Source organism: Porites lutea, chromosome 5 (assembly GCF_958299795.1).
Source record: "Porites lutea chromosome 5, jaPorLute2.1, whole genome shotgun sequence".
NCBI lineage: Eukaryota > Metazoa > Cnidaria > Anthozoa > Scleractinia > Poritidae > Porites > Porites lutea.
Genome location: NC_133205.1, coordinates 24,349,481 through 24,363,856, shown reverse-complemented (window position 1 = coordinate 24,363,856; position 14,376 = coordinate 24,349,481). Strand labels below are relative to the sequence as shown.

At 37.4% G+C, this 14,376-nt stretch overlaps 2 protein-coding genes across 2 annotated transcripts in view; one reads left to right on the top strand and one right to left on the bottom strand.

The window, feature by feature from the left end:
* Window positions 1–1,849: 1,849 nt before the first annotated feature.
* Window positions 1,850–3,549, bottom strand: LOC140937813 (ER membrane protein complex subunit 2-like). Its single transcript, XM_073387388.1, has one exon. The coding sequence runs from the start codon at window positions 3,544–3,546 to the stop codon at window positions 2,656–2,658; it is 891 nt and encodes a 296-aa protein (XP_073243489.1). The 5' UTR covers window positions 3,547–3,549; the 3' UTR covers window positions 1,850–2,655.
* A 298-nt stretch (window positions 3,550–3,847) lies between these two features.
* The window catches only part of LOC140937057 (vacuolar protein sorting-associated protein 45-like), a 32,575-nt gene continuing 22,046 nt past the window's right edge, over window positions 3,848–14,376 (top strand). Inside the window, exons 1-10 of the mRNA XM_073386587.1 lie at window positions 3,848–4,051; window positions 6,214–6,348; window positions 6,997–7,057; window positions 7,263–7,342; window positions 9,089–9,157; window positions 9,640–9,777; window positions 9,984–10,094; window positions 11,490–11,582; window positions 13,225–13,266; window positions 13,481–13,591. Coding sequence (XP_073242688.1) covers window positions 3,959–4,051; window positions 6,214–6,348; window positions 6,997–7,057; window positions 7,263–7,342; window positions 9,089–9,157; window positions 9,640–9,777; window positions 9,984–10,094; window positions 11,490–11,582; window positions 13,225–13,266; window positions 13,481–13,591 — 933 coding nt within the window. The 5' untranslated portion in view covers window positions 3,848–3,958. The remainder of the gene's footprint in view (window positions 4,052–6,213; window positions 6,349–6,996; window positions 7,058–7,262; window positions 7,343–9,088; window positions 9,158–9,639; window positions 9,778–9,983; window positions 10,095–11,489; window positions 11,583–13,224; window positions 13,267–13,480; window positions 13,592–14,376) is intronic.

Sequence of the window (14,376 nt, the reverse complement as noted above, 5' to 3'; positions counted from 1 at the left end):
TTATACAAAATTTATCCCCCTTTAACATATGTAAAAATTGAGGTTAAGAAGTGTTAAGCTTTTGCAAACGAAACGGCGAAAGACGATTAGGTGATATTTAGTGGAAGGAGGAGGTATTCAACACTTTCAAATTAAACTCAAATTTTGGCATTATACGACAAACAAGTTTGAATTATAGACGTACAGACACAAACATATGAAACTGTTTATTGATATTGCTATGAAACGAATTTATCTATTTAACATTGTAGCCTGAAATTACAGAAAGAAAATAGGATTTCCGGTTTGCAAAAAGGAAAATTTCGCCGGCCTTCAAGCGCACCGGAAGCGCGGAAAGAGCGCTCGTGCCAGTCCTACTCCGCATCACACATTAAATGAAGAGCGGAGCGCTCGTTTCACCGCCCAACCTTTACCCGCCCTGTTTTGCAGTCATAGCTCATCAGCTAAAAATAAAGAATTTTATTAAGACAACATAAATTTCCAGAAGGGGTTGGGGATGGAAAACACAGAAAATTTTTATTTTAGCACCCAGTCTCTAATAGACCTCTAGTCCAGGAACTTTAAATCATAATGCTTAAACGTACCTGTAAAATTATGCTCATATTTGCATTTGCAATTGGGTTTGTGTCAGGCACTTTTTTAACTACTAGATATCATTTCACTGTGTATATTATGACTTGTTTAGTTCTAGATCAGAGATGTCAGTCAAGGGTGCATTTCTTTACTAAAATCCAAATCCAGATTTTTAATGCGTAAATGGATATTTTGTTTCTTCACTAAAATCCAAAAACGGATCATTGATCCAAATGATCCACAATGGAGGTGGATTCTTTGGATCATGTCCAAAACCAGATACTTTGGATACATGATCAGAAGCGTTTCTTTACTACAGAGCCAAAAATAGTGAATATTGCCAGCAGTAACTCAAAACAATCTTAATACATCAGGTTTTTGACAAGACTGCTTATCTTTACAGCCATTTTTGAACCAGAGTCATGGATTAAACGATCAATTTTATCCGTTTTATTGAGGTGGTAAAATCGCAATACAAACAGGACCTGCATTATTCTAGTTACAAGGAAAAAACTGCTACAAAACTTTGCTGGCTTGTCTTGAAGACTTTACTTTTCCAATACATACCTTATTTCAAGACTCATCTTCATTTGGCCTGTCTAAGCAGTATCCTAAAGCTAACCATCCAGAATACAATGAAAGATCATCAAACTTGCAACCTTGTCAGCAGCCGTGTTATACTTTCTCCGGGATACCATTGATATTGTGGGTCGTTTCTATGGAAATGAATGAAAAATAATCCCTTTCTGGATACATCATTTCTTTTCTCAACGAAAAATCCTAATGATCTGGATTTTTGATCTGATGTTGCATTTTAGTAAAGAAATGCACCCTAAATGTGGTAACATTAGAAAAGTGGCTAACATGTCCCTGATATTCTTAATCCATTTTTATGTCTTCTGTGGCCTACATGTATAACTGCATAGATGTGACATAATGGCACAGGAAAAAAAATCCATAACTTACCTCATAGCAGTTGACTGTGTGAAGACTTGTTCCAGTGTTTAAGTTATTTCCAAGTTATTAGATACAATTTTCCTTTTACTTTTTTTTCTTGACTTGTATCTCATCTCCTTCTACACTGATTTAAGACCTCCACCTCCTCTGACAATCTAGATTATTCTTTAGACATTAATTTCCAAAACTTCGAGCCAAGTTGGACAAAACAAAGGGAAATGTCAGCTGCATCTGCCTTCTAATAGATCATGGGTAACCACCAATCAGTACATATTATATTGTAAAAAAAGGATTATTTTAACAGTTCTGTGAGCACTGATGTAGCAATTTCCTTTTTTTCTTTTATTCATTTCTCTTCAATCATCATCCATAATACAATTTAAATGTAAGATGCAACCAATCAATAGTAAAAAAAATTAACTATCTACCAATACACTGTAGGTCTCTAATTTTTTCTTCACTGAATATTTACAGCATTTCATACGTACACCATGCACATGTAAATGTACATGTATCTAAAGAATAGGACCACAGTTATAATGGAGAAAATGCTCAGCACAACCAATACAAAAAATGATCTTGGAAGCTTTCTTTTTTTGTTTTTGAATACTAGGTCAAACCGATGACGCAAAACTAGACTTTTTCCCAAGAAATTACCATTTCATTTGGTGTGTCCTCAAGTCAAGTGTCCACATTAGAAAGATCACAGAGTCCATGTTACAGAAGTGAGGACTGTTTGAAGTAGAGAGTCTTTGGTGTCACTAGATTACTGTCTTCTTTTGGCCATAAAATTGGTTTCTTTTGGAGTCATTCAGCAAGTCCTTTCACATTAAGCTGTCATTTTAAGGCAAACAAGGAAAATTTAAGGAAAAATTTTTGCATTTCAGTGAAAGTTTTCTCAACACATAATTTACTTTCAAAATTTCATAATTTGTAGTTCAGTGATGAAGTGACAGGTCTCTCTTCACTTTCCAAATGTGTGGAAAGACAAATTGTGCGAGAGATGCTAGTTTTGAGGATTTTTCTACTAGTCTTGCATTCAGAATTCTATAGTGTAGTTTTTTCTACAAACTGTAACTGGCATTTTTGCTTGAAAGGGAAGTATACCCAGTAACTTTCATCTAGTCACTGAGAAGGAATGTTCTGTGGAAGAGCGAGCTGCAGTGATTCCAACATATTCTCCAGTTCTCCTAGATTATCATCCTCCTGTGATTGGTTAGCATTCTGGTATCTCTCATTGATCTGTGCAGCAGCCCAGCCAGCATATTTCGAATTTACTTTCTTCACTTTTGAGTCTTTGGATGAATTAGCCAAATGGGCTGAAGCCATGAAGAATCCAAACAAAGCCCTCATGTTATTGTTGTCCAATTTGAGAGCTTGAGCGAAGTATTTTCTTGCCTTTTCCATGTTTTCATTTTTCCCAATGGTGTAGAGAATTTCAGCATACCTCTGGTGGAACAAATGGTTGTGAGGATTGACCAAGATCAACTCTTCCATGCAAAACTTTGCCTTCTCGTGTTCCTGCTGAGAGATGTAGAGCTCTGACAGCTCGGTCCACGCTTCTTGATCGCTCATGAACTTTTTTAAGTATTCATTAAGTTCCTTGACGGCTTCTGGGATCCTGTTTTGGGCTTTGAGGATCGCGACCAGCCTTTTGCGGACTAATGCATTGGCTGGCTCTGCTTCTAAAATCTTCTCGTAAATTTTCTCGGCATCCTCGTACTTTTCGAATGCTTCCAGTCGCATGGCATTGAGTTTCTCCACTCGAATACTATTGGGAAATTGAGTTTTGAGCTCTCTCAAACACATGGTCGCCAGGTCCATTTTGCGGCAGTCGATTGAGGCCAAGAAGACTTGCTCGTATATAGTCCATAACTCATCTCCTAGTTTATTACCGTGTTCTAGAATGAGACACTCACCGAGTTCCGTGACTTCTTCACTATTTCGAAGAGGTTCATCGCGCCATTGTCTCATTTTCTGGCGAGCAACTTCTAAATCAACCACCTCGTCGGCCATGTTGAACAAATATTTGACATGCGCATTAAAGAATTCGAATTTTCTCTAGGGTAGGGTAGAGCCAGGGATGGAGGGTAGAGTCTACCGTTTTGATCATCAATTGATCAAAATTTGACAAAAGGCAACATTTTTGTTACTACTAGAAAAATATAACGAGAAAAACAGAATGCAGGGCAATAACTCAGGGCTCTTACTAAAAAATGTACAATTTTTTTGTCGCTGTGAACGAGACTTTCGCTCCCTTCCCTAACTTCAACAAAAAATTTGGCCCATCGGAGACTGGTACGATAATGTCACTGAAAATAAATATGGCGTCTGGAGGTTCGTGATCAAAGCAACAACATCATCAAATCATCGCGCATTTCTGACCTAAAAACTCCAAAATTCGAGTTTCAAATTGAAGTTAAGAACCATGAATGTAATTTTAGCAGTAAAGCAATATGTCACTAAAATGATCGAGGACAGTGGACCAGGGATGAAAGTTCTTCTTATGGATAAGGAAACGGTAAGAGATCCCCATCCATAATCTGTCAAAAATAACATGATCACCCTTTGCTTAGATCTCCACTTTAAAATGTCCTTTTTTGCTTATATTGTAGATGATTTAAGAATGCAATAATTTACACAAGAAGTGGGATTTTGATTTCGATTGAATTGATTTGAATTGAATTTGAAATCTGTGTTATAAATACATGTAAGCTTACATGTACACTAATTAAGTCCAGGCTCTTACACACAAAAATTACACACAAGCGGACACTGCTGAGACCAGAGAGAACATTCCATCTAAGAGGAGAGGGATGTAAATATTTCAAAACCTGAAGTGAACAACACAATATTATTATTACTTGTGTGATCTTTGATATACACTCTGCCCCTTTATTTTAATACTCATGTAATTTTGCACTTGTTCCAGAGAAGAAATCTAAAACTAGAGCAAAAAAAATTGTCATAGAAAGAAATTAACAGAAAAGAAATCAAGTGTAAGTCTGAACTGGGAGTTAAAAATTTCACATGTAGTGAAATAATGATTTTCACGATAATTTTGATAATTTATTACATGTTACACCTTTTGCTGTTCATTACGAGAAAATACGCAATCATTTGCGTGAAATGGCGACCAATAGTGCGAAGATACATTCTTTAGCGCGAAAATACGAACATTTGCGCATAAATCAGATTCAATAACTTTTTTTGCATTTTAATCAACATTCAATAACACTTTTGGGCATTGATAGGCGTCATTGGGCATACAAAAGAGAAAAATATACTTTCATTAACGACAACATCAAAGTTATTAACACCATTTTGAAAGTCAATAGGGGCAACTGACATACATTAAAGTGCAAATACTATTCATTAACATTTTTATGACACTCTTTGAAATTCAATAGCATTCCTGGACAACCTTAGGAAGGATAAGACAAACATTAATGCGCTTGTACAATCAATTGAGTGTTCTTTACATTTAATATACAAAAATCGATTTTCAATTAAACAATAGAAATTCACACAAATTTGGCCTGAATTTCAGTTCGCGAAATGTATATCCCTAAAAACCTCACTACTTAAACATTTTGGGAGGTAGGTTTGCATGAAATGGTACCCCTTAGCACATTTAGCTGCGATCAGAATGTCATGTTTCTGCGCAGAGCTTCAAGCACTGCAGTTCTTGTTTCTGAACTCCGCTAGTGGGATTGCTAGAGCGTTCCAGTTATACATCTTTAAATTTCCGGACTCGAGATGTCGGCCTTTGGTGTCGCTTTCAGACAACTTAAATCCTTTTCAACGATGTCGAGGGGGGAAGCATAAGCTGTGTACGTAAAGGGCGGGAATGGCCAAATCTAGGTGGGCTGGCACCCCGTCATACGCAAAGACCACCGACTTATCGGGATTCATTTTTTCCTTGCCCGTGCCAGAAAGTCACCGAAAAACTGACACTGTATTCATTACTCTAGCAGCTGCGGAAAGAAAAAATTTGATAGGTAATATGTATTGCCATGGTCATAGTCAAGTTTCGCCCTTGTTGGCCGCACACTTGGCGGTACGCCCTCCACTCCCTGTCGAGCCCCACCATGACTTCTGGCCGTCTAGGGTAAATGTAAATCCGCAGCCGTCGACGAACACACAGTGGCGAAGTACGGCGTGATTCTTTAAACAAATTCAGGCCAATTTTGGGGGGGATTGGTTTTGTTTCATTGAAAATATATTTTTGTGTATTAAATGTAAAGAACGCTCAGTTGATTGTACAAGCGAATTAATGTTTGTCTTATCCATTCTAAAGCTGTCCAGGAATGTTATTGAATTGCAAACAGTGTCATAAAAATGTTAATGAATAGCGTTTGCTCTTAAATGTTTGTCTATTGTCCCTACTGATTTTTAAGATAATGTTAATGACTCGAATGTTGGCATTAATGAAAGTATATTTTCCTCTTTTGTATGTCAAATGACGGAAATGAATGCCCAAAAATGTTATTGAATGTTGATTAAAATGCAAAAATCGTAATTGAGTCTGATTTATGCGCAAATGTTCGCTTTTTCACGGTAATGAATGTATCTTCGCGCTGTTGGTCGCCGTTTCACGCAAATGAATGCGTATTTTCTTGTAATGAACAGCAAAAGGTGTATTTATTATTTCATTCATATTTTTTTCTTCTTTTGTCAAAGACTGGAGTTGTGAGCATGGTATATACTCAAAGTGAAGTTTTACAGAAGGAAGTTTATCTTTTTGAAAGAATTGATACTAGTGGACGGGAAACGATGAAACATCTGAAAGCAATATGTTTCCTACGACCAACAAGGGTAAGTTGCCAAAGTTTCCTTTTGCTGGAGAAGGATGTGATCACCAGATGATGTAAGACAGAAGATTGAAAAGATATCAAATATTAAATTCCCACGTCACTACAACACAATAGCTAGCCAATAATGTTTTCTGCAGCACCAAGAAACATCTAAAATGATTAAATGCCGCAGCCCTGGGCTTATCTTCATAGGGACTCAGGACGCACAGTAGCAAAATCTCTGTTAAATACATTTGAAGAAGGCTTATAAATGCATGTATTCTTTGTTTACAGGTAGGTGGGCCTTTAACTGGGGGGGGGGGGGGGAGGGAGGGCACTTATGACTAGGGGGCTTACAGGGTCGTCATTAGGGGCCAAGGGGCCTTTTTCTTCGGCTATCATAAACATGGCCCCACCTACTTTTGTAGGAAAATAGAAGAAAAATAGAACCAAACAAAATCCCTAGTTCTTGGATTCCCCACCTACTTGTATCATTGATATAGCCCCGCAACTTGAAATTTTAATGACAGCCCTGGGCTTATAAGCACTGGCATTATGGTTGGGTATGAGTGATTTTGACACTGACACTGTGTCATTATGATGAAGTGATGCAGAAAATTAAGATGTGACTTGTTAATATTTATAAGCACTTTCTGTTTATTCCTTTTAGGAGAATGTTGAGCATCTTTGCAGTGAACTGAAAAATCCCAAGTATGGGTTATATTATTTGTGTAAGTGTATATTTCATTTGATACAAGATCATGCATTATAATCAAACACTTCTGATAAATACTCTTAGAATTTGTTTCGGAAAAGTGTCTAAAACATGGTTCGTATATTTTAAACAACTGTCAGCACTATATAACATAAGATTTATTTCTTACACAGTCCAGAACTGAATATAACCATAGTAAATTATTGATTTGCATTCTTTAGATTTCTCCAATTTCATTGGCAAGCCAAGTATTCGTGCTATCGCAGAAGCTGATGACCACGAAGTTGTCAGAGAAGTACAGGTAAACATCTGTTGGTGATTTTTGCAGGAGTATACGTGGTTAAGTTTACGACTACCCAGGGGTTTCAATAAGCACCAATGGCTGTCGAAATGTGTCGGCTACTTTGCTCATAGAAGTTGGCTCCTTTTTCCTAGAAAAAAGAAGCAACTAGTTTGAATAACGTTACAAACCAAAAATATATCATTAAATCTGAATGAAAACCTTAATTATGATGTACTTTCATGAAGGCTCCTTGGTTTAATGTTATATTTTCGTCATGAGAACACTATATTTCAGTCAATTTTTCACACTTTTACGCAGAATTTGTGTCTGAGCAAAAGTGTGTAATTTAGTTTTCATATTTGTTCATTGCTCAAGGAATTTATTGTGAAACTGATAAATCGAAAGTTGAATGGAAGCTACATTTTCTTGAATAAAAAACAAACTCTTGTTTTCTCAATTTAGTCCCCGGAACTCTAAAATTTGCATTTTAGGGCTTTGAAATTTCAAAATTTTCTGGGGAAGCATGCCCCCAGATCCCCTCCCCCCTAGAAAAAGGGGACTAACGGCCCCTTGTTGATACAGTTGGTTACTCTATTCAAACCTGCTGGCTACTTCAATTTTCATTGAAACCCCTGACTACCCATTATTACTGTACATGGTTAACTACACTTAAATGTATGTTGAAATGTAGTGGAAGGTACGGGCTTTTTTTCAAGAGAGCAAGGGTATGTACTCACAAGGGGAACACTTTTTAATCCAATTTGAGGTCATAAATGGTCATCTACGTATACATAAATCTTGGTTACAAATAGACTGTTCACAGTCCTCTTCTTTTTTTTTGTGAGATCTTCGAGATATAGTGCGTCTTACTGTTAATGGCAGCCATCTTGATTTTCAAATGTACCTAGGGGGCAGGCATCAGGGATTATAGCTGTAATAACATCACTGCAGCTTGCATTCACAGAGCACGTTGTACCAGCAACGGAGGCATTTGATTGGTCATTAGTCAATAGAGTTAATTTTCATTGACTTAAGTTGCCGACACTGACAAGTCGTTGACAAGTCATTGACAAGTCGTCGTTTCTACAAAACGTATGCTTTCATTGTACAGTGCTAAACGCATGAAGGTATTTTGGGGATGAATCACGTAAGCCAATGCGCTCTTGAAGCAGCCTAGCCAGGGGAATGTTGTAACACAGTTCTGCCTAAAGTAACCTGTCAGAAGTGCCTGGCTTTTTATGGGGAGGTTTAACCATTTTAATCTGTGGTGAAGTGATCATGCTTAGTGCTTCCATTAGGAAAATGTTTCACCTGAGCATGTTTGCTGATTTTACTTGGAGGAATGTCCTAGAAACTGCATAGAACCACTGTTTGGAAAGGAGATTTGTAAACACATGAAATCGATGCTAAATGTGTCTGGCATGTTTTTCATAGCCAGCGGAGTTTCTTAATTAATGAATGGTAAAAGGCATGAAATTCCTGTCATGCCTCCTGAACGCGAGCTGCAGTGATGTTATTACAGTCCCTCTATTTTTCTTGCTTCCTCCCAAAACCGCCCCTTGTCCCCTAAGTAGCTTTGACACTCGTGCAAGATGGCAGCATGTAACACAAAGCGCTCAATCTCGACAATCTTACGGAAAAATTGGGGACTGTGAACAGTCTATTACAAAGGATATCTTTTGATTCAATAGGATTTTTTCCGTATTATTTACCAAAATTAGTAACAAAGTGGTTGAATCAGTTCTTTTTCTTTTACTTTTACAGGAATTTTACTCTGATTTTTATGCTGTTAGCCCTCATGTGTTTACTCTGAACCTTCCAAATTGTTCACGGGTAAGTAATTTATACATCTATTTATAACTAGGTTTTTCCTGGTTATATGTTCAATTAATTGGTCCATAAACCCTCATAATTGTTTCCCACTTTCTAGATGTCAGTTAGATTTACAGCTAACAGTCAAGGGCACCTCAACAAAATATATAATTTAAAAGCTTGCTTGTCAAAAAATGTACAATAAAAATGTCTCATCCTAGCAGAGTAGTAGGAGATCTAGAGTTTCGTAGATAAAAAAGGGCAATAAGTTCCTTTACCCTGATTTTTTTAAAGTTTTTTAGTGCTCTTCTAATTTTTCTTTTAAGTACTAATTTTTTTCTGACATCTTCTTTTGTTCATCTATATATTTTCAGGAATGTTATACCCTTTTAAATCAAATTATTCATTATTTTTGTGGAGTTTTCACACGATTGTTAAGCATTAATTTTTACCTAACCTTTCAAGTAACTTGGAATTGTTATTAAAATAAAATACTGTTTCAGGCTGGAGCATGGGATATAGATGCTATCGACCGTGCATGTCAGGGGATATTGGCCGTGTTACTCTCATTAAAGAAATGTCCAATAATTAGATACCAGAATTCATCTGAGATGGCTAAGAGACTAGCTGAGAATATAAGGGTAGGTATATATTTGTCATGTGTATTTTGTTGTGTCACTGTCAGGAAATCATTATGGTCTACCCTTGCATCAGCCTGTGAGAAAGAAAAACAGGCTCGGAATATATTAAACAACTGACATTTACTGTATTGTTGATAATAGACTTTATGGTTAATATAAAATAGACAATCATGTGCTTCATTTTAATTTTTTAATGTTATTTTCAGCATAAAATAAACGATGAAGCACAATTGTTTGACTTCAGGAGAACGGATGTCCCTCCTCTTTTGTTGATTTTGGACAGACGAGATGATCCCGTGACCCCATTATTGAATCAAGTAAGTTCCAAATGTGACTAGTATATCACTGCATGTACCTTTAACTTCATTTGCCCAGTTGACACAGTATGCTCCAAAGTATATGAGTGGCATAATGTGTGGTCCCAGAAAATATCCATACTCCCCCCACAGAAGGGATTGGAGATTCTTGGGGGGTGGTGGGAGGGGGGGGGGGGGGGTGTCTAGGACAACTAGATTTTCCCACTGGGATGGTAACTTTGTGTGTTCACTTACTCAATGAACATCCTTGCTAGAGGAGGCCTAGCTCTTTTCCCTGGTATTCTGTTGGTGGGAGGAAAAGACTGATGATCACTCAGATGTTTTCCTCCCGCCTGTCAAACGCCAAGGAAAGGACAGGCCTTTGCTAACAAGGAACCAATGAGCAAGGATCAGGTAAGTTATCTTCCAGCTAATTCGTAAAGAGACTCATTTAGTGACTTCAGCAAGCTATAAGCTAGAATGACTTGACCAAAGGGTCAAGGTGGCATTCAAGTTTTTTCATACCTTGTTTTGAATTTTTCTTAGACCTGACTATTTAACAATTATTATTCCTCAAGCCTGAATTGGCTATGAGTCAATAGCCCATGAGGCCGAAGGCCAAATGGGCTATTGACTCAGAGGCCATGAGGGCGAGAGGAATAATATTCTTTTAGTGAAATCCAACTGCTTGGTCAAAAATATCGAGACAAAACAACTTTAGCTAGTTAAAGCTAGACTTTAAACCTTTTTTGCCGCCAAAAAGCTGGCGCTTTGCACTACTAGTGGGCTATAACATATAGCCTAGTAGTAACTCAACCACGATACTAGTGGGCTATAACACATAGCCTAGTAGTAGCTCAACCAATCAGGACACAGCATTGATAACAGACCACTAGTTGGATTTTACTTAATCAATAGACAGTTCACTTTTCTGGTAGTTTCTTGGTGTTGCGGACGGATGCAATCACCAAATGACTTTAAAAAGATACTGAACAATGCCTGCACCACAACACAAAAGCGAACCAACAATAGTTTCTGCAACACTGAAAGACACCCACTTTTCCCTGAAAAAATTGTTAACCCTTTAAGCCCCACTATCCACATACAAATTCTCCAAACTGATCTCGATACATTTCCTTAAGGAATCAGTTGAGAGAATTTGATGATAGATCAGGGCATTTTCTCTCAGGTGATCATTTTATTAATTCTCATAACTTATCTCTTGACAGTGTATGGATATTGTTAGGAGAAATTGATCTTGGTCACTATTCAGACTTAAAGGATTAATTCTGGCCCTGTTGAGTCAGTAGCAGTGATATTATTCTGTGTAAATGTTTGGTTCTCACAAGTAAACATTTTGAAGTTTCCTCATTCGCTGTTTGGTTCTTGATTTCTTGTAATATTATATTATATTAGTGGACGTATCAAGCGATGGTTCACGAGCTGATTGGTATTAGAAATAACAGAGTTGACATGTCAAGGTGTCCTGGTATTTCCAAGGAGCTACAGGTACTGGCCATTACAGTTATTAAGTTTGAGCTATCGGAGCTGGTGACTGGTCTCCTCTTAAAGTAGGAATACAATTTTGAGCGGCCCTTCCCCTTAACCCTTTAAGCCCCAAGATCCACATACAAATTCTCCAGACTGATCTGCATACATTTCTTTTAAGAACAGTTGAGAGAATTTGGTTTAAGATCAAAGCATTCTCCCTTTGGTAATCAATTTAGTAATTCTCATAACCTTTACTCTTGATGATCTGCTGATGTTGTTAGGAGAAAATTGATGTTGGTAACTCTTGGCACCTAAAGGGATAAAACTTGGTATCGTTATTTCACCTAAGTGGACAAACTCCAAACAAGATTGAGTTGTAACACCAATTCATTACTCAGGGACAAGTTAGCGAGTTTATTGTAAAAACCGTTTGAGTTAAAGGCAGATTTCTGTAAAGCAAGAAGCAAAAGATCAAACGACAACTGCCGATCATATTTTAGAAAAGAGAGATAATTCAGAACTCTACATGCTTTGATATTACATTCTCAAACTCATTAATAATTCATTAAGAAAATACAAAGGAAATTAATGTTTAATGAGTGTTTGGAAATCGGATGAAACACTGCTTAGTATTTGCATCCTTAATTTCTCCTTCAAAAATGATTTTGTTTGAGAAGAAATATCAAACATTCGACACAGTGTTTCATCACCAGATGAAACACCTCGAAGTTCGTCAAAAATACTCCGCTGCGCGTCGTATTTTCAACTCTCTTCTCGGTGTTTCATCTGGTGATGAAACACTGCATCTCATGTTTGATATATTACGTGAAACCCAGTTACCGAGACCACTCAATGGCCATTAAAACCTGGAAATATTAAGGAGGAGGTCGCAATAACAAGGCGGTCGTATTAACAAGAAGGGTTTCAGTCAAGAAATTGACTGATGATTCTTTTTTGTGCGTTTGGGCTAAAATAACCTACTGTAAATGACCCAATAATCGCCGGGAGCGTCTTTAATCCTGGGAGCCTAAGACAAGCGGGAACGTTTAATGGATAGGAGGCGTTTATTGTCATAACTGCAACAAACTCCACAAAACTAACATGCTTTCGGCAAATATATCAGAGCACTGTAAATAAATAGCAAATCATCCAGTACATCCATTGGTACGTCGAGGCCGTTTAGAGATCAGTTTGTCAGAATCCTTACTTTGAATTTGCCATTAGACAGGATTCAGTGCGCGAACTCTTGTTAATCAAACAAGAAACTGAATGAATTGAATGATTTACCCTGTCATACAGGTCGTCTATTTTACACGGGGTGTTTGTCAGAGGGGCGTCTAATAAGAAGGCGTTTATTAGACAAGAGGCGTTCATTTGAGAAATGGTGTCTATGAGATCATTTACGGTAGTAAGATGTAATAGTGAGGTAGTCGCATAATCGGGTTGGTCCCAAAGCAGCCTGGTTTTGCTTTAATTTCTTGTCTAACTTTAATTTAATCTTAACACAAACCTGTGACAGTCTCATACATTCATTTGATGAAAATATGACCAACCCAGTTTCTTTTGTTTCCCTGAGTTTGCTGTACATTTACCTAGTGCAGCATCAGTTTGTTTTTCCTATTCATTCTCTTTCTTATCTTTTTGCTTACGAATTTGACAGGAAGTTGTTTTGTCAGCAGAACATGACGAGTTTTACCAAAAGGTAAGTTTATAGACTACAAAGCCGACACCACGCAGATATATATTTAATGAAGTCATTTTTTCTTAACCCTGGGAAGCTGACTCGCCAATACAGCACCTCAATACAGTCTGCTCATTCTTAATCGACACCTCTATTAGACGGACACGAACGGACTTCTAATATAGAGTTGTTACAAGTTGACTTTATCTCCTTTTCTTCTCCTTTTTTTAAACAGAACTTGTATTTGAATTTTGGAGAAATTGGTCAAAACATTAAAACCCTGATGACAGAATTTCAGCGAACTGTGAAGAGTAATCAACAACTGGAGTCCATCTCCGACATGAAAGTAAGATCAGTTTAATCTTTGCCAAATCCTTTCATGCTGATTTACTTTGTTCTTCCACCGAGTTTCTCCCCGTACCATTGTTGACTGTTTGAACATTCTCGTTGTTCGTTTTCTTAGTTCTTCTGTTCATCGTTACAGTTAGAGTCAAAAATTGAGTTTGAGTCAACAGTTTGTTTAGGTGGTATTGTTTTCATGCGTTTAAATGCAATTTAAAGGAGTTAACAACTAAGAGCGCCTTAGGGGGCTGAGGTCAGCGGTCTTTGGCATGCGCATGCCCAGTAGCTGGCTACATCGATCATGTGATTCATTGGCGCGTTCAGTTTTCCTTCGTGCTAGGTTCTGCCAACCGAATCGCAGCACTTCACTTACGTTTTGACCGAAGTTTTGATTACTTCTCGGTATAAAAGTGGGACTAGAAGCAGTAGTGTAATTTTTGAAAATCGAAACGGCAAGTTTCGTTCAGACCGTGCCATTTATAATTCGAAAGAAATTTCAGAACTAGGACTTGAAATTTTGGCTTAATGGAAAACACCCTAAGTAATCTTTCTCAGAAGAATCAAATCAATCAATAGAAGGGTTTGGTTAAAAACGCACCATTGAATACTGTTGTGTAGCAGAGTTAAAGACCATCAGAGTACTTTCCTTCATGTAGTTCTACCTGTTATGATGTTCAAGAAGGCTCTACCTTATTGAATCTCAAATGGATGAAATCTTCGGTTGATCAACTAAACGGGAAGTTTAAGGGCTGTTCTTGTTCTTAGCTTCGTTAGATTTTGTCAGGTTTC